The sequence below is a fragment of the Cebus imitator genome, unplaced genomic scaffold, assembly GCF_001604975.1.
Source record: "Cebus imitator isolate Cc_AM_T3 unplaced genomic scaffold, Cebus_imitator-1.0 Scaffold136, whole genome shotgun sequence".
In the NCBI taxonomy this organism is placed as follows: Eukaryota; Metazoa; Chordata; class Mammalia; order Primates; family Cebidae; genus Cebus; species Cebus imitator.
This window is the reverse complement of record NW_016107451.1, coordinates 4750518-4774947: the sequence shown is the minus strand read 5'-3', so window position 1 is coordinate 4774947 and position 24430 is coordinate 4750518. Positions and strand designations below refer to the sequence as shown.

Here is a 24430-nt window from a genome sequence, read left to right as displayed (position 1 = left end):
TGTGTTGAGAGGAAAAAACCCACTGACCTAAAGTTCTGTACCCTGCAAAACTGTTCTTCAAATGTGAGGGAGAAAAAAAAAGACAAAGAAAAATTGAGGGAGTATGTTGGCAGTAGACCTGCCTTGCAAGAAATGTTAAAAAAAAGTTCTTCAGAAAGGTGGAAAATGATATAGATCAGAAACTTGGATCTATATAAAGAAAGGAAGAGCATTGGAGAAGAAATAAATAAAGACAAAATTATAACTTTTTTTTCTTTTTTTTGTTTTTTGAGACAGGGTCTCACTTTGTTACCTAGGCTAGAGTGCAGCGGTGCTATCATAACTCCTTACAATCTCAATCTCCCAGGCTTAAGTGATCCTCCTGCCTCAGCCTCCCAAGTAGCTTGGGACTATAGGCATGCACCACAATGCTTGATTAATTTTTTAATTTTTATTTTTAGTAGATACAAGGTCTTGTTATGTTGTTGCCTAGGGTGGTGACTCCTGTGCTCAAGTGACTGATCCTCTCAACTCGTCCCCCAAAGTAACAATATTACAGGTGTTAGCCACTGTGCCTGGCCTATTTTTCTTAATCTTAATTCATCTGAAACCACCTTTGCAAAGATAGTAAGAGTGACAAAATTACGACAGTGAAAGAGATCTGATCTAATTAACTCCCATATTATCTTTAACCTCCAAACTGCCCTTAATCATTCCTGGGCTTGGGACAAACTAACTTCAGGAGACATTTAGTTTACAGTTTAAGTGACAATAGCCCTTCCCCAAAACTAAACTGTCTTTGTAAAGCTAATGGAAGACCACCAGATTAGGAGGATGAAAGGAGTCTGAATTCTGCTAAGGTATATATGTAAATGATTATTTAAAAAAATTAAAAAAACCCCCAAGATCCAAGAAACCTACTTTAAATATAAAGACATATAAAGATTAAAAGTAAATGGGTAAAGAAAGATATACCATGCTAACACTAACCAGAAGAAAGCTGGAGTAGCTATATTAACTTTGGACAGTGTAGAATTCAGAGCAAGGAAAATTATCAGGGAAAGACAGGGGCATTACCTGACAACAGAGTGTCAGATATGTGAGGCAAAAACAGACAGAACTGCAAGGAGAAACAGATAAGTCCACTATTATAGTTGGAGACTTCAACACCCCTCTCTCAGAAATGGACACATCAAACAGGCATAAAATCAGTAAGGATATAATTGAACTCAATAGCACCATCAATCAACTGAAATATAGTTGGCATCTACTGACTACGTCATCCAACAGCAGCAGGATACCTGTTCTTTTCAAGCTCATATAGAACATTCAGCAAGATAGACCACATTCTGGACCATAAAACACACTTGAACATTAAAAAAAAATTTTTTTAATTGTCTCATTTTTATTATTATTTTTTGAGGCAGGGTCTCACTCTGTCACACAAGTTGTAGTATAGTGGTGCGATCCTGGCTGACTGCAACCTCTGTCTCCCAGGTTCAACGAATCCTCACACCTCAGCCTCCTGAGTAGCTAGGGCCACAGGTGCATGCAGCCACACCTGGTTAATTTTTTGTATTTTTGGTAGAGACAGGGTTTCACCATCTTGCCCAGGCTGATCTCGAACTCCTGAGCTCAAGCGATCCACTGGCCTCAGCCTCCCAAAGTGCTGGGATTACCCAGTCTGAACAAATTTTAAAATAATCATCATATAACTTCTTTCAGAACACAACAGAATTAAACTAGAAGTCAAAAACAGAATGATACATGAAAAAAAAATCCCCAAATAGTTAGAGATTAAACAATGCACTTCCAAATAACACATAGGTCAAAAAAGAAATAACAAGAGAAATTTAAAAAATATTTGGAAGTGGCCAGGCGTGGTGGCTCACACCTGTAATCCCAGCACTTTGGTAGGCCAAGGTGGGTGGATCACTTGAGGTCAGGAGTTCAAAATCAGCAGGACCAACATGTTGAAACCCTGTCTCTACTAAAAATACAAAAAAATTAGCCAGGCATGGTGGCGCACACCTGTAATCCCAGGTACTTGGCAGGCTGATGCAGAAGAATTGCTTGAACACAGGAGGTGGAGGCTGCAGTGAGCTGAGATCGTTGCCTCTGCACTCCAGGCTGGGCGACAGAGTGAGACTCTGTCTCAATAATAATAATACAAAAAATTGGAACGAAATGAAAATGAAAATATAACTTATCAAAATCTGTAGGATAGAGCAGAAGCAGTGTTTAAAGGGTAACTTATAGTACTGAATGCAGATATTAGAAAAGAAGATCTAAAAGCAGCAATCTGAGCTTCCAACTTAGGAAACTAGAAAAAGAAGAGCAAATTAAATCCAAAGTAAGCAGAAAATAAAAATATCATAAAGATTATAGAGCAGAAATCAATGAAATTGAAAACAGGAAATCAACAGAGAAACATCAATGAAACGGGCTGGGTGCAGAGGCTCACGCCTGTTATCCCAGCAGTTTGGGAGGCTGAGACAGGTGGATCACGAAGTCAGGAGATTGATACCATCCTGGCTAACATGGTGAAACCCTGTCTCTACTAAAAATATAAAAAATTAGCCAGGCATGGTGGCGCACGCCTGTAGGCCCAGCTACTCGGGAGGCTGAGGCAGGAGAATTGCTTGAACGCAGGAGAACTGCTTAAACCCAGGAGGCAGAGGCTGCAGTGATCCAAGACTGTGCCACTGCACTCCAGCCTGGGTGACAGAGCGAGACTCCAACTCAAAAAAAAAAAAAAAAAAAATTAATGAAACCAAAAGCTGGTTTGTTGGTTTATTTATTGAAAAATAAATAAAATCAGTAAGACTCTAGCCAAGCTAACTAAAAACAAAACAAAACCAACAACCAGAGAGATGACATAAATTACTAAACCAGAAATGATAACAGGGACATCACTACAGATCCTATTGTCATTAAACGGATAATAAAGGAATACTATGAATAGCTCCATGTCCACACATTTGATAACCTAGATGAAATGAACTATTTCCTTCAAGGACAGTCTGCCAAAACTCAAACAAGAATAGACAATCTGAATAGGTTTATATCTATTGAAGAAACTGAATTAATTAAAAAAACTCAAACCTTCCAAAAAAGAAAATATCAGGCCTATATAGGTTCATTGGTGAATTCTACCAAACATTTAAGAAAGAAATTATACCAATTCTTCAGAATCGATTTTAGAAGTGTTTAATAGAAGCAGAAGGAATGTTTTCTAGCTTATTTTATGAGGCACTGTCCTCGACAAAATATTATCAAATCAAATAGAACAATATAAAGAAGAATTATACACTATGACCAAGTGAAATTTATCCCAAGTATGCAAGGCTGACTCAACATTCAAAAATCAATTAATATAATCTATCATATCAACAGGCTAAGCAAGAAAAATCAGATAATCATATTGATACACGCAGAAAAAGGATTTGACAATAACCAACACTCATTCATAATAAAAATTCTTGGAAACCAGAAATAGACGGAAACTTTCTCAACTTAATAAATAACATCTACAAAATCCCTAGAGCTAACATCATACTTAATGGTGAGAAACTAGATGCTTTCTAACCAAAATCAGGAACAAGACAAGGATGTCTTCTCTCACTAATCCTCTTCAACAGCATACTGGAAGGCTTAGCTAATGCAGTTAAGACAAAAAGTAAGATAAAAAGAATGCAGATTGGGAAGGATGACGTCACTCTGTTCTCAAGTGACATGATTGTCTATTTGAAGAATATGAATTAACAACCAAAAGAAAAAAAAAACCTCTGGAATTAATAAGTGATTATAACAAGAATGCAGGATACAAAACTAATATACAAAAAGTCAATCACTTTCCTATATAGCAGCAATGAAGAAGTGAAATTTAAAATTAAAAAAACACAATACAGGCCAGGCACAATGGCTCACACCTGTAATCCCAGTAGTTTGTGAGGCTGAAGCAGGAGGATTGTTTGAGGCCAAGAATTCAAGACCAGCCTGGGCAACATAGCGAGAAACTATCTCTATAAAAAATAAATAAATTAGCCAGGCATGGTGGCAGGTCTATAGTTCTGGCTACCCAGGAGGCTGAGGAGGGAGAATTTCTTCTGCCCAGGAGTTTGAGGCTGTGGTGAGCTATGATCACACCACTGCACTTCAGCCTTGGCAACACAGCAAGACCCTATTTCAAAAAACAAAACAATACCATTTATGTTAACACCAAAAATACCATTTATGTTAGCACCAAAAAATAAAATACCTAGGTCTAAGTTAAACAAAATATATATAACATTTATATGAGGAAAACTAGAAAAGTTTTTTGAAAGAAACATAAAAAGAATTAAGTAAACAGGTATTTTGCATTCATGGATAAGAAGACTTAATATTGTCAGATGTCAGTTCTTTCCAACTCAATGTAGAGATTCACTGCAATCCTAATCAAAATCCCAGAAAGTTATTTTGTAGATAGCAATAAATTGAATTAGCTGGTTATGGTGGCTCATGCCTGTAATCCCAGCACTTTGGGAGATCAAGGTGGGAAGACTTGCTTGAGCCGAGGAGTTTGAGACCTGGGCAACATAGTGAGATCCTGTCTCTACAGAACTAGCTAAGTATAGTGGTATGTGCCTATAGTCCCAGCTATTTGAGAGGCTGAGGTGGAAGGATAGCTTAAGCTCAGGAAGATTGAGGCTGCAGTGAGCTGTAATTGCACCACTGCACTCCACTCTTGGCAATAGAGTGCACCTCTGTCTCCACAACAACAGCAAACCAAACTGAATCTAAACTTTATATGAACAGGCAAAAGACCCAGAACAAAGTCAGGAGGGCTGATACTACCTGACTTCAGGACTTATTGTAAAGCACCATAATTAAGACAGTGTGGTACTGCCTAAAGAATAGACAGATCAATGGAACAGAATAGAGAGCCCAGAAATAAACCCACATAAATATAATCAGCTTATCTTTGACAAGGAAGTAAAGGAAATACAATAAAAAATAAAGATAATCTTTTCAACAAATGGTTCTGGAACAACTGGACATTCACATGCAAAAGAGTGAACCTAGACACAGAACCTACACTCTTGAAAAAAGTAACCCCAAAAGGGTAATAGACATAAATGTAAAATGCAAACTATAAAACTCCTAGAAGATAACACAGGAGAAAATCTAGATGACTTTGGGTTTGGCAATGACATTTTAGATAAGCCTCAGCAGCACCTTGCACTCTGTTCACATCCCAGTGTCAGTCCTGGTGATACTAGCATTGAAGAACTGGCAGGTGTAGCCCATGCCTCACTTGTGAGTCCTACCTATGGGAGCCCATTTCTACCTTTTGCCCTAGTCCCAGTAGTAACAGCTCAATTTCTCCTAACACCTCAGTCCTGGTGCTGTTAGTCCCCAGGACAGAATGTAGTCTGCCAATGGCTAGGATTGAAAATGGTGCATCACTGTAGCTGCTTATGGCTCAGAAAGATGTGTAATGCAGTACAAGCTCAATCCCTAGAACAGTTCCCTCTCCTGGGCTTCTGGCAGCTCCCTATGTTAGTTTCAGGGGTTGGGAAGGTCAAGGGCTCTCTGGTTGCCAGGCATGCATGATTCCATAGGTAGGGATGTGGGCTGCTAGAAGTGTCTCACTTGCCCTTGGGAAGTCACTTGCTGTCTCCTAGCCAATCCTAGACAGGCAGTCTGCTTCTTCTTTCTCCTTCCTTTCTTTCAGTGTTTTCTGTCACTTTCCTGTTGAATTCCAGTGTTCTATCTTGGATAAAGTATCTGAAGTATGATTGTCTCTACACTCTTTTCGTTCTTCTAAGTGGAGGAGGTGAACATATGTATATGAAATGCTTCCAGTCAGCCATCTTTTTTTTTTCTTTAAAGACCAGCTCTGTCACCTAGGCTGGAGTGGGGTGTGTTTTTGGTTTACTGCAACCTCCACCCTGCCCATCACTGGAATCAAGCAATCCTTCCATCTCAGCCTCCCAAGTAGCTGGGACCACAGGCACATACCAGCACGCTCGCCTGGCGATTTTTCTTGTACTTTAGAGATGGGGGGGTCTCACCATGTTGCTCAGGCTGGTCTCAAACTCCTGAGCTCAAGTGATTCACCTGCCTCAGCCTCCCAAAGTGCTGGGAATACAGGCATGAGCCACCGTGCCCAGTCCTAGTCAGCCATCTTGAAGTCCCTTTGGTTTCTTGCAAAAAAACCATATTCTTAGTATTCAATCCAGCAGTTGTGCTCCTTGGTATTTATCCAAAGGAGTTGAAACCTTATGTACACATAAAAACCTGCACACAGATATTTATAGCTGCTTTATTCATAATTACAAAAACTTTGAAGTAACCAACATTCCCATGAGTAGGTGAGCAAATAAATAAACTGTGAAACATCTGGACAATGAAACATTTTTCAGTGGTAAAAAAAAAAAAAAAAAGCTATCAAGCCATGAAAAGACATGGAATAAATTTCAATGCATAATACTAAGTGAAAGAAGTCAACCTGAAAAGATGGCATACTGTATGATTTCAACTATGTGACACTCTGGAAAAGACAAATCTTGATTAGTAAACACTAATCAAGGGTTAATGGGGAGGAAGGATGAACAGGCAGAGACCAGAGGGTTTTTGGGCAGTGAAACTCTTTTGTATGATACATGATAGTGGATATATGTCCTTATTCATTTGTCAAAACCCATAGAACGTAAAACACCAAGAATAAACCCAAATGCAAACTATGGACATGGGTGATAATAATGAGTCAGTGTAAATTCATCAGTTGTAAGACAGGTACCACTCTGGTGGAGGATGGTGATGGAGGAGAGCGTGTGGTGGGGAGAGCGTGTGGTGGGAAATCTCTATATCTACCACTCAATTTTGCCGTGACTCTAAAACTGCTCTAAAAAATAAAAGTCTACTAAAAAATTTCAAAGAACAACAAAAAGAGCTCTTGATAACAAAATCCAAATCTCCAACCATGGGGAAGAGTATAAGCATTTCCTAAATGTATGTAACTAAATTTCCTAAATCTATGTAAAATCCTTTTATGTAGAGTATTTTGCATGTCTGGTGTTTCTACCAAGCACACTTTGGAAAATGCCACTGGAGTACTAAATAATTGTAATTTAAAAAGCAAGATGGCAGACATGAGAAACTCAATACAAAGTTTGGAGATACAGTTGAGGAAAACTTGATAGTTGACCAAAAGGCAAAGAATAGGGATAAGAATAGAGATATGAATATTACAGAACCAGTTCAAGAGATTCAACAACTGAATAAAAGGTATGACAAGAGTGAATAGAGAAAAAGAAGTGAAAGAAAATAGTTGATTAAAGAATTTTTGTTTTTTGAGACAGAGTCTTGCTCTATCACCCAGGCTGGAGTGCAATGGTACTACTGGCTCACTGCAACCTCCACCTCAACCTCTTGAGCTGTTACTGCTGGGACTAGGGCAAAAGCTGGGTTCAAGCAATTCTCATGCCTCAGCCTCCTAAGTAGCTGGGACTACAGGTGTGTACCACCATGACCAGCTAATTTTTGCATTTTTGGTAGAGATGGGGTTTTGCCATGTTGACCAGACTGGTCTTGAACTCCTGGCCTCAAGTAATCTGTCTGCTTGGGCCTCCTAAAATTCTGGGACTACAGGTGTGAGCCACCATGCCCAGCCAATTTTTTTTAGAATTTTATAAAATGAAAGTGTCCAGTGTGGCAGGTGAAAATACATCCAAGATGAAATTTTAGGATACTGGGAATTAAGAGAAGCTTCAAAGAGAATAAAGAGATTTCATACAAAACTAAATATTTACATCTAAAAAAGATTTACAGAAGACAAAGACACTGGAAAGAGCAAACTGAGACCCTTACCAAAAAAGAGAGGTGAACACAATCTAAAGAAACTAAGAAGGCTCCAGGAGAGATTTCTTCTAGAGTATGATATGGATAGAATATATAATGTACTTGGACATAAAGAGAGATGTATACAGTAGGAAGAAAGTTTAATGTTGAATTAATAACAAGTACACAGAAAAATAATCACATAACAAGGAAACCAACAAGATTTCCCCTGAAAACGAAATGTTGAGCAACAAAGGAAAAGTAATCATAGTACACTACATGGTTCAATTGAGAATCGCATTTAACTAGTTATAATAACAAAACACTGAATTTTGATCTAATCAAAATTATAATATCATGGAATTGGGGTAGGGAAATATGTATAGGTGGATGAGGGGCAAGGAGATTAAGAATGGTTAAATTCTCATCTTCTAAAGTGGTTAGTCAGTAGAAAAACAACTGAACCAAAAAAGACAGCAATATACATGCTATTTAGATACAGAGGTAAATAAAAAATCAGTTAAATTGAAAGTGATTGCCTCTGGGGAATAGTAATTGACAGGGGGATAAGAGGTGTGTTTGTTTTGTTTTTGTAATAATCGTGTAGACCCTTCATTCCTTTGAACTATGAATGTATATAACTGATAAAAACCAAAATACCTTTTAAAAAGTTCTCTACAGTTAAAAAAAACGAAAGGCAGGTAATAAAAGATAAGGTAATATGGCACATCACATTCAGTCTGTGATAGCTTTTATTGTTAACAATTCCAAGGGACTATAAAGGTTATTTGGACTAGTGCTATCATTGTATAATTATAAACTGAGGCTCAGATTGAAAAGTAATATCAAGGTCACACAAAGTGAATCAAGTCCCACTCAAGAGATTGCTGCACAATGATCAGTGAAGACTATTATAGCTTGACCATGGCAGGTTCTGTTATCTTCTCTAGGTTATTGGAAAGGAAACTACAGCTCAGCCTTCCCTTCAGGCTTCTACATCTAGGATTTGATCCGAGACATACTCAACTCCTTCTAAGAGAAAGACAACCCTAACTTCCATGGGGATCATACCAATTGCTTAGACTTCCTAGAAGAAGATGGAGTGTCTGCTGAGTAACAGAATAGGGTTTCACATATTTATCTTAATTTACACTTTAAAAAATGAGTACTTTTCTTTATAGTTACCCCCTTGGAAGGCTGTGTATCTAGGCATAGCTCTTTTAGTTACTGTCATAGACAGTTTACAAAATAGGAACAGATATGCATAACCCAGGCTAATTACCCACCCATTTCATCCACCAGATGTGGCAATGAGTCAACCACTCATTTGTTGATCTATAAAATCAAGCTTACTCTCATTGTACCAAAGTCTGCCACCATCAATGATTGCTAAAAAAAAAAAAAAAATCAGAGAAACTTCATACGTATTTGAAGGGTGGCACCATTACTGGAATGCTGAGAGGATTCTGGAAGATGGACGGGATTGCTCAAGGGAACACCCCTAACTGGGAAGGAAGGGTATTATTCTTTTTTTTTAATTGCATTTTAGGTTTTGGGGTACATGTGAAGAACATGCAAGATTGTTGCACAGGTACACACACGCAGTGTGATTTGCTGCCTTCCTCCCCATTACCTGTATCTGGCATTTCTCCCCATGCTATCTCACCCCAACTCCCCACCCCCAGAAGGGTATTATTCTAAACTAGGCCAGGGAGCTCTTGGTGTTGTACCTGCCTTAGTTTCCCAACCCTGAATTCACAGAAAACTTACCCAAGTTTTATTGTCTCTCTGACATTATTTTAAATGCCAAAGACAGATTTTGCCTAGGTTTACAAATGGAAAGGTGCTAATTACTGATGTAAGACAAGAGAAAGTACAGACACTAGGTCTGGGGCTTGTGAGCAGGTAGTCCTGTTATCTGCTCTTACCTGTGGGGGCATGCATGGCTGAGCTGGGGATGGTGGCAGCGTCTTGGGGTACAGTGCTGGTATCTGGTTCAGGAGTGCTGGTTGTTGGTGAGGCAGGTGGTGGATTCAGCAAAGTCCGAGGTTTCCTCTGTCGAAATGAATGGGAAAAAATTTGCTACCCATGACAGGTCTTTTCATTCTCTATTCTTGGCACTTAATTCACTCATGAAGCAAAAATATATTTATGGATGGAATAGCATTTTATTTTTGTTTTCTATACAGCATCTGGCTTAAAGCTATACATATATCTATAGAAGATACTTAGTAGACATTTTCTGAATCTATGTACAAGATTCTGGTCTTTTGTAAGGTCAAAGCTTAATGTATTGACTTTTACATTAGATTCAATATTATCATATGAAGTTCCAGTTCCCTTATTAGTTGGGCAGACAAAAGCAAAATATGCTATGGTTTAAGTCTGGTTTCACATTATTTTGTATTTTATTTCTCTCTCTTTAAAAATGGAAACAAACAAACAAAAAAACGAGTGACTCTTCTAATTCTATAAACGTCTTTACTCTGTCTGCCTCTCTCTTCACCTCATTACCTGCCATTCCTTCCCTTAAACCTCCTACTCTAGTAAATCTCTAATTACATTGCTTCTTCAAGAATCCTACAATTTTACCGGGTTCACACCTTCACAATGATAAGATGTCTCTTCCACTTGAAATGCTCTTTCTTTTTAAATTTATTTTACAAATTTGTTTATCTAGGAAGCTTTTCTAGCTTTTCTCTAATCATTGTCTCTTTTATATTACCTCTGTTTTTTTAACTGTTGCATTTTTCAATGTATTGTCATTATATGTTTACATACCAGTATCCCTATTTACCTGGAAACTCTTTGAAAGTCTGGTTCTAAGTACCATTGTTAGCATGGTACTTAGCATAAAAAAAGTGTAAATAAATTTATTTTTTTATTATTATTTTTTATGAAGCATGCAGTATAGATCACCAATAATAGAGGAAATAATAAAGATGATTTGAGAGAAATCTAACATTTCCCCCATCTTGTTGAGGGCAGTTTTTAGGGGAGAAAGATCTCAGAAGGTTTTTTCCCAATAAATAGTTTTCTAAAAGCTTTTTTTTTCTTTTTTGAGACAAAGTCTTGCTCTATTGCCCAGGCTGGAGTGCAATGGCATGGTTCTGGCTCACTGCAACCTCTGCCTCCAAGGCTCAAGCAATTCTCCCAGCCAGCATGCATGGCTTACTTTTAAATTTTTTGTAGAGATCAGGTCTCACTATATTGCAAAGGCTGGTCTCAAATTTCTCCTGCTCAAGTGATCCTCCTACCTTGGCCTCCCAAAGTATTAATGGATTATAGGCATAAGCCACCATGCCTGGCTAAAAACCTTTCTGAATGCAAGGAAAACATAGCAATCACGGAGATCCAGAAATACATTTTTACTAAATGCTTTATGTAGGGACAACTGCTGGGAGCCATATCAACCTGTCTGCCTTCTAGGAGTATGTTCTCTGAAGAGACAGCCCTGATGACAGCAGGCATATGTAAGACTGCCTTGCCTGTGAAAGCAATCACGCAAACTCTCATGAACCATTCAAAACACACATTGAAAGTGAACCTACTTATGCTTTTTGTTATTGCTAAAAGTGAAAATACAAATAAGTAATGAATGAGTCAGGGAAGAAGGGAAATACCACTTCAACTTCAGTGAGCTGGTGGTAGGGTTTCATGGGGTCCCTAAAGGAACAAGCATGGTAGGTTAGGTGCCTGAATAATGTAAACCTATTTGAGACAGGTACATTTACAATATTATATGTACTCACACATTATCTCATTTTCATTTTAGAGGTAAGAAAATGGGCTCAAGGTCTTACCCAGAGAAGCCTTCCCAAAGTCACACAGGTGGCACCCTATGAAGATACGTTAACCTAAGTTTGTCTGACTTTAAAGCTTATGCATTATCCATAAGACTACTCTGCTTCAGAAAAGAGATATAAAGCCAGCCATGGTATGGTGGCTCAAACTTGCAATCCCAGCACTATGGGAGGTCTAGGTGGGAAAACTGCTTGAGGCCAGGCGTTTCAGACCAGCCTGGGCAACATAGCAAGGCCCTATCTCTACAAAAAAATTAACAAAATTAGCTGGGCGTGGTGGCACATTCCTGTAGTCCCGGCTACTTGGGAGGCTGAGGTGGGAGGATCGCTTGAGCCCAGAAGGTCAAGGCTGCAGTGAGCTATGACTGTGCCACTGCACTCAGCCTGGATGACAGAGTGAGACCACACCTCGCAAAACAAAACAAACAAAAAGGGATATAAGGCACACAGGTGAAGTGGAAGGCATATACACTTGTAGGGGTAGGCAAAAGAACATGAAGGAGAATTAAGAGCGTCAATTGCTAGGACATAAAATATAGGAAACGATGAGAATGACTGCTTTCAAGATGGTTGGAAACAAAAAGGACTTTGGTTACTATGTTCAAAACTTCCTGAGAGAGCAGAGCAGAGGCAATCACAGTATCAGTTTTTCAGTTTTGAATGATCTTAAAGGCCACTTAACCCAACCATCTACCTAATTCCCTCTCCCTAAAAGATCCCATCCACAGAGTCATCCAGTCCCTGATGAAACACCTCTAGTTAAAGGGGCTCATTACTTCTATTTTGGGATAGATTTAACTGTTCCTTTTATGTTAAGACAAAGCTTGTCTGCTTGAGTTTCCATTTATTGGTTCTGTTCTATCTTTGGAGCCCCCCATATAGGTTGTTTTCTTTTACTGACTGTCCTCAAGATGTCTTCACATCATCAAAAGCATGGCTTCTCTGGCCTTGGCATCCTTAGGGCCTTTAGTCTCTTCTCTAGAACAGGAGAATGAGAGGTGGGTAATAAAGACAAAAATGAATCAAGACCTGGGTTAGCAATTAGTGGTAATAGATGACGAGGAGCATTATGTATTTACACAGAAAGATCAGGAAGTGATATTGAGAATCTGAAGCCAAAAATAAGAGACAACTGAGATTGGTAACATCATCACTAAAATCATCCATCCATGCAGCCACCCACCCAGCCTCCTGTCCATCTTGCATATTCTGAATATTTCCCAAGAGACTGACTGAGATATAAGGTACCGCAGGAGAAAAAAAAAAGAGAAAGATTAGGTTTTTGACCTTGAGGAGCTTATATTCTATAAGGGCTAAAGTCAGTGGAAGCTAATAAACAAGCAAAACAAACAGCAAACAAACTAACTCTAGGGAGGAATTAACGAGACTGGGATGAAACGGTCAGGGAGAATCAGTTATCATTTCCCTACTGGAACTCAGGTATTCTAGTTCAGGGAGGAGATTCAGAGATATCTGCTGACATTTAAGAAATGAGTGGAGGGGGTGATGCTAAAATGGGCCCTAGAGAAGCTGCTGAGAGAAGCCTTTATTTATTTTTTTAAAGCAATGCCTTTGCTAGGAAAGATACTCATGGAAAACAGGCCGTGACTAAGAGGTGGTACTTTCAATAATAGTGCTCAGTGAAGCTGACTCAGCTGTCTTTTCTAATACTAGAATACTAGAAGTGTTGCGTCCCTCAGGAAATGTGGGAAAGAGTGAAAGAGTGAATATATGCTAGGGAAGCAGTGACCTTGGAAGTAGATAAGGGACCAATCTCTGTAGCTTTTGCCATTTACTAGCTATGTGATCTTAGAAAAATCATTTTATAGCTGTAAGTCTCAATTTACTATAAAATAACATTAACACTATCTCTCAGGGTTTTGTGAAAATCACGGGATATGTACATATTGGCATCTAATACAGAGTCTGACACTTAGTAAGTATTCAACTTTTTTTTTTTTTAAAGGGGTAGAGATTACACAAAATATATTTACATTCGGCCTGGAAAAGCTGATTAGAAGAAAAAAAAAACATTTACAGAGTTAATTTTTGCTTTCTGTCCACATGCTGGGCATCTACTTTGGAAAGGTTAACAAAGAGCAGTTTTTTCCGTGTACATTAGACCAGAATCTCCTTGAATATGAGTAGCTTGCAAAGTTAAAATTTGTTTCCTATCCTCCACCATCCTACCTTTAATATTGCCAACTCTCAGGTAAGTAGCAAGTAGGGATGACGATCTAGGAAATTCCTCTTATAAACATACACAAGATGGAGAAGAGGGCCAGATATGCCCCTTTCCAAGAGAGATGGGTATGGATGAATGACCCCTTTATAATCCCTTATCCCTTTCTGGGAAACCCACATTTTACCTACCTTGCTGCCAGGTTTGGGACCCCTCTTCTTTGGGAATTTCAAATCAGCTGTCTTGGGTGGGGCAGAGATGGGATGGGAAATTAGGGTCTTGGATGTCCGGCCCCGCTTCTTTCCTGGTTTACGCCCCCTCTGCCCTGGTTGATGTTCCAAGACAGTTTTGGTGCTGCTGTGGATGCTGGGCTTCTCAGTATTCACATCAGACGCAGGATAGGGATTCTTTGGAATCACAACTGCAAGAAAAAGACTCATTCTATCACCCTCTCTGCCCCCTGCATTCTCATCCTAGCCAGAAGTAAAAAAGGACTTGCCACTTCTGCTCAGGTAGTTTTGTTTCCAGAAACTGGTTTCCTGGCATTTGACCTAAATGTTTAGGAAATCTCTGAAGAAAATTGAATTTAGATTGGCTAGAATTGGAGGTTTTAAATTATTCCTGGCAGATGCAGAAAAAAATATTAAATTTTTCTTCCCCCAGGTATCTTAGACAAGTATTGTGACAGAAGTCAAAGTTGAAGTATATAAATATTAATAGAATCATAGGCTCAGAGTTGAAAAGGCTTTTAGAAACCTATAATTCTCTCCTGTTAAGAATGAAGGTCTGAGGCTCAAAAAAGGACACAATGACCTTCCCAGGTTACATAGTGAGTTGGGATAAGAAATTCTGTTTTGAAGCTGAGCCCTGATAACCATGCCAGGGATTTTCTACATCAATCTACTTGAATTTTTAGTTTGACTACTTGCAGTGAGGAGTAGAGGAACACGTGGAAACATAAATCTGGTAGCATCTCTCCTTAAAAACCTTTGCTCATAAAAACTTTTGTTCTTAAAAACCTTTACTCCTTATTATGTTTCAGGTAAGGTCTAAATTCTTTATCCTGATGTCTAAGGACTTTTGTGACTTTGCCTATCTTGCTCTCCCATTATGACTGATGTCACTTCCTATCATCCAACCCCATGTTTTAGTAGCCCCATATACTGAGCTCTCTATTATTCTTCGTGAGACACATATCGATACTCGGTTTTCAACACTCGATCCAGGGCCACCTCCTTACTAAGGCTTTCTCTGACCATGTCCCAACTAAGTCAGTGCCCTCTCTTTACTCCCAAAGCATTCTTTAGAAACCTATGTTACAGTACTTCTTAATTTTACTCCAATTATTCATTTTTTCCTTAAACTGAGAATTTTTTGAGGTAAGGGACACCTAATTCATTCTACAAATAGTTATTGGGCACTTACTATAAGTTATACACTGTGCTAGGCTCTGGGGATAGAACAGTGGACAAAGCAGACATAGTATCCAGTCTCATGGGACTTACCTCCTCATGAGAGAGAGAGAATATTAAAAAATAAGACAGTATACAATACAATGTCAGGTAGTGCTAAGTGCTATGATTAAAACTAATGCAGGTTAAGAAAACAGAATTTTAAGGGAAGTCCTCTTTGAGGAGATGACATTTACATAGAACTCCCTAAAGAGGTAAAGACATAAGCCTTATGAAGATGTGAGAGGGTATAAGTGCCAAGATTCTGAGATAGGAACGTGGTAGTGTGTTTGAGAAATGGAAAGGAGATCAGTAGAGCTTGAATTGAGTAAACAAAGGGGAAGGTAGAGAGAAATTAGGTTAGAGAGGGAATAACAGTAATGTTGTGTAGGGCTGCAAACTGTGAAAATGAACTGAACTTGCTCTAAATATAAAGGGAAGCCACTGGAGGGTTTTAAGCAGGGGAGTGACAAGATATACTTAAAAGGACGACTCCAACTGCTTTGTGAGAGGGACAAGAGTAGAATTAGGGAGACCAGTTAACAAACTATTATATAGGGCAGGTAGAAGATAATGCTTCCTAGGCTTCCAAAAGGTAGGAAGGAACAGTTGTGGTAGTACAATGTTAACAATGCAACAACTAGAAGAAGTCAGAGTAATTATTTAAGAAGATAACACAGAGCTGTCATGAGGATCAGATGAACTGGAATTCCAGGCAATGGCCTCTGAGGTAGCTGATACTGTTTTCTTTCCTGAGGGTATCTGCTAATTTGGCATCAACTAAGGATCATGTTTGGCGTGTGGTGAGGGGCTCTGTTGGAGGAAAGAGAAATCAGAGAGCTGCTGTGACAAACTGGAACTTAAGAAGCCCCTGCGTGTGGCCAGTTTGTCTCATCGGGTATTTGCTGATTTTAAGCCAGCAAACTGGAACTTCAAAGCTAGAATGAGAGCTTTTAAAAGGCAGAATAAAATCTCCTATAATGTTGTGGTTTTAGGGGACAAGGTTCTACTACAAGTAGGTGGTATACCTCAAACACATGGCTGATTTCCTCTTAAAGATATACAGTATGCCATATTTTGAAACTATAAGGGGTAAGAGGTAATAAAACTAAGCCCCAGACCTCTCAAGGATAGGACGAACTCCTGCAGTGTTTCAGGGCTAAGGAAATAGAAATTAGGTTCTCAATCAAGAGTGCAAGAGGGCCCGTGTCCAAGAAACAAGGATAAACCATAGGCATCAAGGATAAACCAAGGCACAATCCAGACGTGGTCTAACTCAATCCATAGTTAGACTGAGGTGATCAGGGCCTTATCCTATTAGCCTACCAGAGGAAAGAAAGAATTATTTCTCATGGAAGATACCAGCTGGAGCCTCAGTAGTTCTTATAATATAAAATGTCTGGCATACTACAAAAATTATTAGATATAACAGAGTCAAGACAGTATGATCAGTAATCAAGAGAAAATACAGGTAACAGAAAGAGACCCATGTATTACTCAAATAATGGAAGAAACACACAGATTTTAAAAAAATCATAATTAAGATGTTAAAATGTAAGAAAGTATGAACAGAATGTAAGAAAAAATAGATAGTATCCACAGAAAAATCTATATAAAAAATTAAATGGATATCTTATAACTAAAAAATACAATATTAGGAAGAACTCACTGTATGAGTTTAAGGGCAGACAAGAGCCAACAGAAGGGATTAATAAACTTGATGAAAAAAATGGAAAACATCCCAAGCAAAGCACAGTGAGAAAATATGGAAAAATATATTAGAGCATTAGAGGTAAGCAGACACAGTTAATAGGTCCAAAATATGAATGGCTGTAATCCCAGAGGGAGAAGATAGATAGAATGGAAAAAAAAAAAAACAATATATGAAAAGATAACAGCTGAGACTTTAATGAAAGACATCAACCTACAGATTCAGGATGCTTATGGATTCAGCAATCCATAGCAGGAAAAATACAAAGAAAACTGTATACCAAAACACATAATTGTCAAACTGCTGAAAATAAAAAAGATGAAATACAGATGAAATAAAAGACAAGGAGGAAAGACAAAGATACATTTTAAAAAGCAGTCAGAGAAAAAAGAAGCACTATGCTTACAGGAGCAGCAATAAGACTGATAGCTGGCTCTTTAATAACACTGGGCAAGCAAGAAGCAATAGAATAGTATCCTTACAGGGCTAAAAGAAACAAACTATCAAAGAATTATATACCCAGTGAAAATATCCTTCAGAAATAAAGATAAAATAATGAGATTTTCAGATAATCAAAGCTAAGAGAATCTATTACCAGCAGACCTAACTATAGGAAATGAAAAGGAAGTTCTTCAGGCTGAAGGAAAGTAATTTCAGATGGAAACATGAAACTACAGGAAGGAATGAAGAACACAAGAAAGGGAAAAGATGTGAGCTGATACAAAAGGATACTGATTATTTAAAACAATAAAACTGGCTTGTGTCATTTATAATATATGTATTCATATGTTATATCACAGCAATAGCACAGAGGGTAAAGGTGGAGAGTAAATGGAGCTAAACTTTGGTAAGAGTTTTACATATTTGGGGAGTGGTTAAAGCACTTATTTATGGTAGATTTTAATAAGTCCAAAATGCATATTTGCATAGGGCAATTAAAGAATTATCAGTGATAAGAATGTAATTAAAAAGCTGAGGGGAGAGAAGTAGAATAATAAAACATACTTGATTAATCCAAAAGAAGGCAAGAAAGGAGGAATAAAGAAATAAGGAAGAACTTGGACAAATAGAAAACCAAAAAGCAAAATGCAAAATGTAGACTTAAACCCAAATAAATAATTATATTAAATAAGGGTGGATTAAGTAAAACAACTAATAGGAATAAATGAACAAACCAGACTAAAAAACCCCAGAACTCAATTATATTTGTTTATAAGAGAGCCCTGAAATATAGACACTCAAAATATAAAAACACAGGAAGATAAAAGCAAACAGATAAAACAAATATACTCTATAAACACTAACCAAAAGAAAACTAATAACATGGATAATCAATTAACCAACCAACCTAACTGACACATATGCCCAATAAATACAGAATAAGGTGAGACAATTTCATCATAAATCCATCAGACATTAGGAAGAGAACAGGATAGTATAAATAACTTTATGCCAATAAATATGAAAATTGAGATAAAATGGTGCTCAAGACCAACCTGGGCAACACTGTGAGACCCCATCTCTACGAAAACAAATTAGCTGAGCATGGTGTGTGCCTGTAGCCCTAGCTACTTGAGAGGCTGAAGTGGGAGTATCTCTTGAGCCCAGTTTGAGGTTGCAGTGAGCTATATCATGCCACTGCACTTGAGCCTGGATTACAGAGTGGATACTTCATCTCTTAAAAAACAAAACAAAGCAAAAAATACCACTGACACAAGAAAAAACAGAATATAAACAGCCTTATACATAACAAAAAATTGCAAATGCAATTAAAAATTTTCCACAAAGGAAATCTCATGCCTAAATGGCTTCACTGGTGAATTCTAGCAAACTTTTAAAGAAGAAATAATAACAAATCTTGCAAAACCTTTTTGAAAAATAGAAGAGGGAATACTTCCCATTTCATTTTATAAGGCCAGCATAACCCTCATACCAAAACATGACAAACATGTTATAAGAAAAAAAACTATAGACTAATATCCCTTATGAACATAGATGCAAAATCTTTAACAAAATATTTATAAATTAAACCTAGCTCTCTCTATACATGTATATCAGATATATATCTCCTATATATCATAACATGCAGGATAATACATCATAACTAAGTGAGATTCACTCCAGAAATACAAAGGTTGTTTAACAACAGGAAATAAAATCAGCTGAACACATACATTCTCTAAATGAAAATGAAAACCCACATATCATCTCAATAGATGTAGAAAGGGCATATGACAAAATTCAACACCCATTCATAAGATTTGTCAATAAACTAGGAATAAAAGAGAATTTCCTTAATCTAGATAAAGGCATCTATAAAAAACCTATAACCAACAGCATTCTTAATGGTGAAATATTGAATACTTCTTATTGAATTATGGGATAAAACAAAATAACTACTATCACCACTTCTATTCGACATTGTATTGGGGGTCCGATGCAAAAAGAAAAGAAAAAGAAATAAAATCTATAAATGTAGATTGTAAGGGAAGGAGCGTTACTTGTACATGACAAAATTATTTTATATAAATATTCCTCCCTACAAATCTACAAAATCTATTAAAATAAAAAAATGGAATTTGGAAAGGTCACTAGATACAAATCTGATATATAAAAATCTAATGTATTTCTCTAAATAGCAACAATTTGAAAATTATTTAAAAATCCATAAATCAAATAACATCAAGTATTCAGTGAAAGACAGGCAAGACATCTACACTGAAAACTATAAAATATTGATAGGAGAAATTAAAGAACTAGATACCATGTGGCTGTGGAGGGATATGTTACATTCATAGACTGAAAGACTCAACATTGTTAGGTGTCAACTCTCATCAAATTCATCTAGAGTCAATGCAATTCGAATCAAAATCTCAGCAGGAAAAATAATGTGGTGTATGTATGCAAATTGACAAGTTAATTCTAAATTTTAATAGGAAATGCAAAGGACCTATAGTAGCCAAGTCGATCTTGATGAATAACAGCAAAGCTGGAGGACGTGCACCATCAAATAGCAAGATTCATTATAAAGTTACAGGAGTTTACACATATATTATTGGTTGGGCATGGTGTTTCATGCCTGTAACCCCAGCACTCTGGGAGACTGAGGCAGGAAGATTGCTTGAGGCAAGGAGTTTGAGACAAGCCTTGGCAACACAGCATGACCTGGTCTCTACAAAAATTTTTTAAAAATTAGTTGGGCATGGTGCTGCACACCTGTAGTCCCAGCTACTCTGGAGGCTGAGGTGAGAGGATTATTTAAGCCCCAGTGGTCACGGCTGCAGTGAGCCATGATCATGTCACTGTACTCTAGCCTAGGTGACAGAACAAGACTCTGTCTTAAAAAAAAAAAAAGACATATATTATTGGTGCAAAGGATAGATGAATGCATCAAAAGAGCAAAATAGAGAGTTCCAAAATCAACTACACATATATAGTCATCTGATTTATGATAAATGTGCCCCTGCAATTCTGTGGAGAGAAAAAATGGTCTTAAAATTGTGATGAGTCAAATACGTATCCATATGGAAAACATAAGACTTGAATTCTATTTCACACCAGATACAAAAATTAATGTGAAAACTAAAATATCAAATTTCTAGAAGAACACAAAGGAGAATACCTTCAAAACTATGGGGGTGGGCAAAGATTTATTAAAACAGGACACAAAAGGCATTAATTATCAAAGTTTGAAGATTGATATATATGACCTCATCAAAACTAAAAATTTCTCTGAATCAAAGGACAACATTAAGAAAATGAAAAAAAATCCAGGAGGTGGGAAAAGATACACAAAACACAAATGTCAGAAAAATAATATCCAGAATATAATAAAGAATGGCCAAAACCCAATAATAAAGACTGGCAATTTAAAAAAAATGGATAAGACTTGATGAAGCACTTCACAAAAATGAATATAATGGCCAATAAGCCTACAAAAATTTGCTGAATACTATTAATAATACAGAAATGCAAATTAAAACTATGGAACACTACCATATCCCCATGACAACTGTCAAAACTTAAAGGACTGACAATACTGGTGAGGATGTGAAACAACTAGAATCCAACATTGCTGGTGGGAATGTATATCATTTTGACAAACTGCTTAGCTGTATACCCTATGACCCAACAATTCCACATCTCAGTGTATACCCCAGAGAAGTGAGTGATATGACCATCAGAAGACATGCTAGAATACTCGCCACAGCATTTTTCACAAGAGGCAAAACTGGAAACAACCTAAATGCCCACCAGATTTTTAAAATGTGGTATATTCATAAAGGGGAATACTATAGAGAAATTAAAAAGAACAATTATTATTGTATGCAGCAATATGAATGAATCTCACAGAAATAATGTTAGACAAAAGAAGCCAGGGTATGTATTTTATAATTCTCTTTATATGAAGGTTGAAAACAGAAAAACGAATCTGTAGTGATAGACAGACCAGTGGATACCTTTGAAGGGTTGGGCAGGTGGGGTTTCAACCAAAAGGGAGCACAAATGAGTCTTCTGGGTGTGGGAAATGAATCCAGCACACTCTTATATCAATATAAAAGAAACAAAAACAAAAAAGACAAAAGATAGTGATGAACTGAAATCTTAGAAGACAGTAGCATTATTGGAGAAGATGAGAATTAGATTCAGAATACATTGGAAGAAAGAGCTGACATGATTGGATGTCAGTGAAAGAAAATTAGCAAAGAGAAAACACAATATTATACTGAATACATTCAATTAAAATCACAGCCAATGAAACAGAGGAGGGCCAGGCATGGTGGCTCACATCTGTAATCCCAGTACTTAGGGAGGCTGAGGCAGGAGGATCACTTGAGGCCAGGAGTTCGAGACCAGCTTTGGCAACATAGAGAGATCCTGTCTGTATAAAAAAAATTTTTTTTAAAAGAGAGGAGTCATAGATGATCCAATATTACTGGCTTGAGCAATTTGGAGAAATTAAAAAAAAAATTTTTTTTAATTAGCCAGAAGTGATAGTGTGCACCTGTATTCCCAGCTACTCAGGAGGCTGAGGTGGGAGGATCACTTAAGCCCAGGAGTTCAAGGTTGCAGTGAGCTGTGATCATACCACTGCATTACAGCCTGGGTGACAAAGCAAGACACTGTCTGTACAAAAAAAAAATAATTATTTTAAAAAAGAAAGAGAGGAGTCATAGATGATTCAATATTACTGGCTTGAGGAATTTGGAGAAAAAAAAGATGCCATTTACTGGGATGTAAAACATTGGGGAAGGGAATCAACATTTCAGTTTCTTTCTTTTCTTTTTTTTTTTTTTTNACGGTGTTTCACCATGTTGGCTAGGCTGGTCTCAAACTCCCGGCCTCAAATGATCCGCACACCTAGGCCTCCCAAAGTGCTGGGATTACAAGCATGAGCCACCACACCTGGCCTTTTTTTCTTTTTTTTTGAGACGGAGTCTTGCTCTGCCACTCAGGCTGGAGGGCAGTGGTGTGATCTCAGCTCACTGCAACCTCCGCCTCCCAGGTTCAAGCGATTCTCCTGCCTCAGCCTTCTGAGTAGCTGGGATGACAGGCGCCCACCATCATGCTCAGCTAATTTTTGTATTTTTAGTAGAGAGAGGGTTTCACCATGTTGGCCAGGCTGGTCTTGAACTCCTGACCTCAGGTAATCCACCGACCTTGGCCTCTTAAAGTGCTGGGATTACAGGGGTGAGCTACCTAGCCCAGCCAACTTTTCATCTGATCCAAAGTATATGTTTATACAGAATTAAATCAATTACTATATTGTAGGAGTGATCAAATAGTCCACATCAGGAACACCATGAACAAAAGACAATGTAAAAACACCATAACAGAGGACAGAAACAGACTCTGTTTATAAAGTTTACTTTATAAACAGGGAGAACAACAACCCTCTCCAAGCCCCCGTAACCACTATTCCACTGCCTACTTCTATGAGATCAACTTAGATGGCGGTCATGCCCATAATCCCAGCACTTTGGGAGGCCAAGGCGGGCGTATCACGAAGTCAGAAGTTCGAGACTAGCCTGGCCAACATGGTGAAGCCCCGTCTCTACTAAAAACACAAGAATTAGCTGGGCGTGGTGGTGGGCGCCTATAATCCCAGCTAGTCCGGAAGCACAGGCAGGAGAATCGCTTGAAACTGGAAGGCAGAGGTTGCAGTGAGCTGAGATCATATCATTGCACTCCAGCCTAGGTGAAAGAGCAAAACTCAATTTTTTTTCTTTTTTTTTTTTTAAAGATGGGGTTTCACCCAGGCTGGAGTGCAGTAGTACAATCTTGGCTCACTGCAACCTCCACCTCCTGGGTTCAAGTGATTCTCTGCCTCAGCCTCCCAAGTAGCTGGGATTACAGGTGCTCGTCACCACACCTGGCTACTATTTGTATTTTAGTTGAGATGGGGTTTCACCATCTTGGTCAGGCTCGTCTTGAACTCCTGACTTCATGATCCACCTGCCTCAGCCTCCCAAAGTGTTGGGATTACAGGCGTGAGCCACTGTGCCCAACCCAACAGTTCAGTTTTTAAACATATTTCTTATGAGATACTTGTTAGATATGGTATTAGTGAATTTTCACACTGCTATAAAGATATACCTGAGACTTGGTAATTTATGAAGAAAAGAGGTTTAACTGACTCACAGTTCTGCAGGGCTGGGGAGCCCTCAGGAAACTTACAATCATGGTGGAAGGGGAAGAAGCATGTCTTACACGGTGGCAGGTGAGACAGAGTGGCGAGTAAAGAGGGAAGAGCCCCTTACAGAACCATCAAATCTTGTGAGAACTCACTCACTATCATGAGACTGGCATTCGGAAACTGCCCCCATGATCTAATCACCTCCTACCAGGTCTCTCTCTTTTTTTAATGGTTTTATGCAGTTATCTTTAATCAGTTAAAATAAAAAAGTAAAAGTGTATATTATCTTTTATTTACCTAGGCGATGACCTTAATCAGCGCTCATTATTTCTTTGTGTGGATTCAAGCTAAAATCTGGTATCACTTTTCAGCTTAAAGAAGTTTAGGTCAGATCGATCCAAGATGGCCGTTTAGGAACAGCTCAGGATTGCAGCTCCCAGTGAAAGCGCAGAGGGTGAGTGGATGCCGCATTTTTATTGCGCACAGACTAGGCAATTCCCAGGCGGAGGAGCTCCACGGGTCGCCAGCGGGGCTGTGCCAGCTGGCGCCGCTGCTTTGCCCCGCGCGGCTGCTTTATCAGTGCCCTGGAGCAGCCGTTCTCCATACAAAATATACTGGTCCGGGTGCCCCTTTGGCTGGTGATTGGAGCCATGGGAAGTGGCCCATTTGTCTGTTTAAAAAGGGGACTGAGCAGGGAACCAGGACAGTAGATTCCAGGGCAAAAAAAGCGCCACGAATCTCAGTGCCACTGTTTAAGCCAGCACAGTGACTTGCCGCAGGGAAAAAAACTCAGACCTGGTGCCTCTTCAACAGGTGACTGGAGTACCAACTTAAAAAAAA

General features: G+C 38.3%; 1 protein-coding gene across 16 annotated transcripts in view; it reads right to left on the bottom strand.

Annotated features, from left to right (window-relative positions):
• The window catches only part of SCMH1 (Scm polycomb group protein homolog 1), a 239405-nt gene that overhangs the window by 40138 nt on the left and 174837 nt on the right, over positions 1-24430 (bottom strand). For 15 of the 16 annotated variants that reach the window (XR_001829069.1, XR_001829073.2, XM_017541788.1 and 12 more), the window contains 2 exons: positions 13983-14212; positions 9735-9861 (listed from right to left, as the gene is read on the bottom strand). The exons of the other annotated variant lie outside the window; for it this stretch is intronic. Coding sequence is in view for 13 of the 15 variants with exons in the window: in XM_017541788.1 (XP_017397277.1) it covers positions 9735-9861; positions 13983-14212 (357 nt within the window). In the remaining 2 variants the exon portion in view is untranslated. The remainder of the gene's footprint in view (positions 1-9734; positions 9862-13982; positions 14213-24430) is intronic. 16 annotated transcript variants of the gene reach the window in all.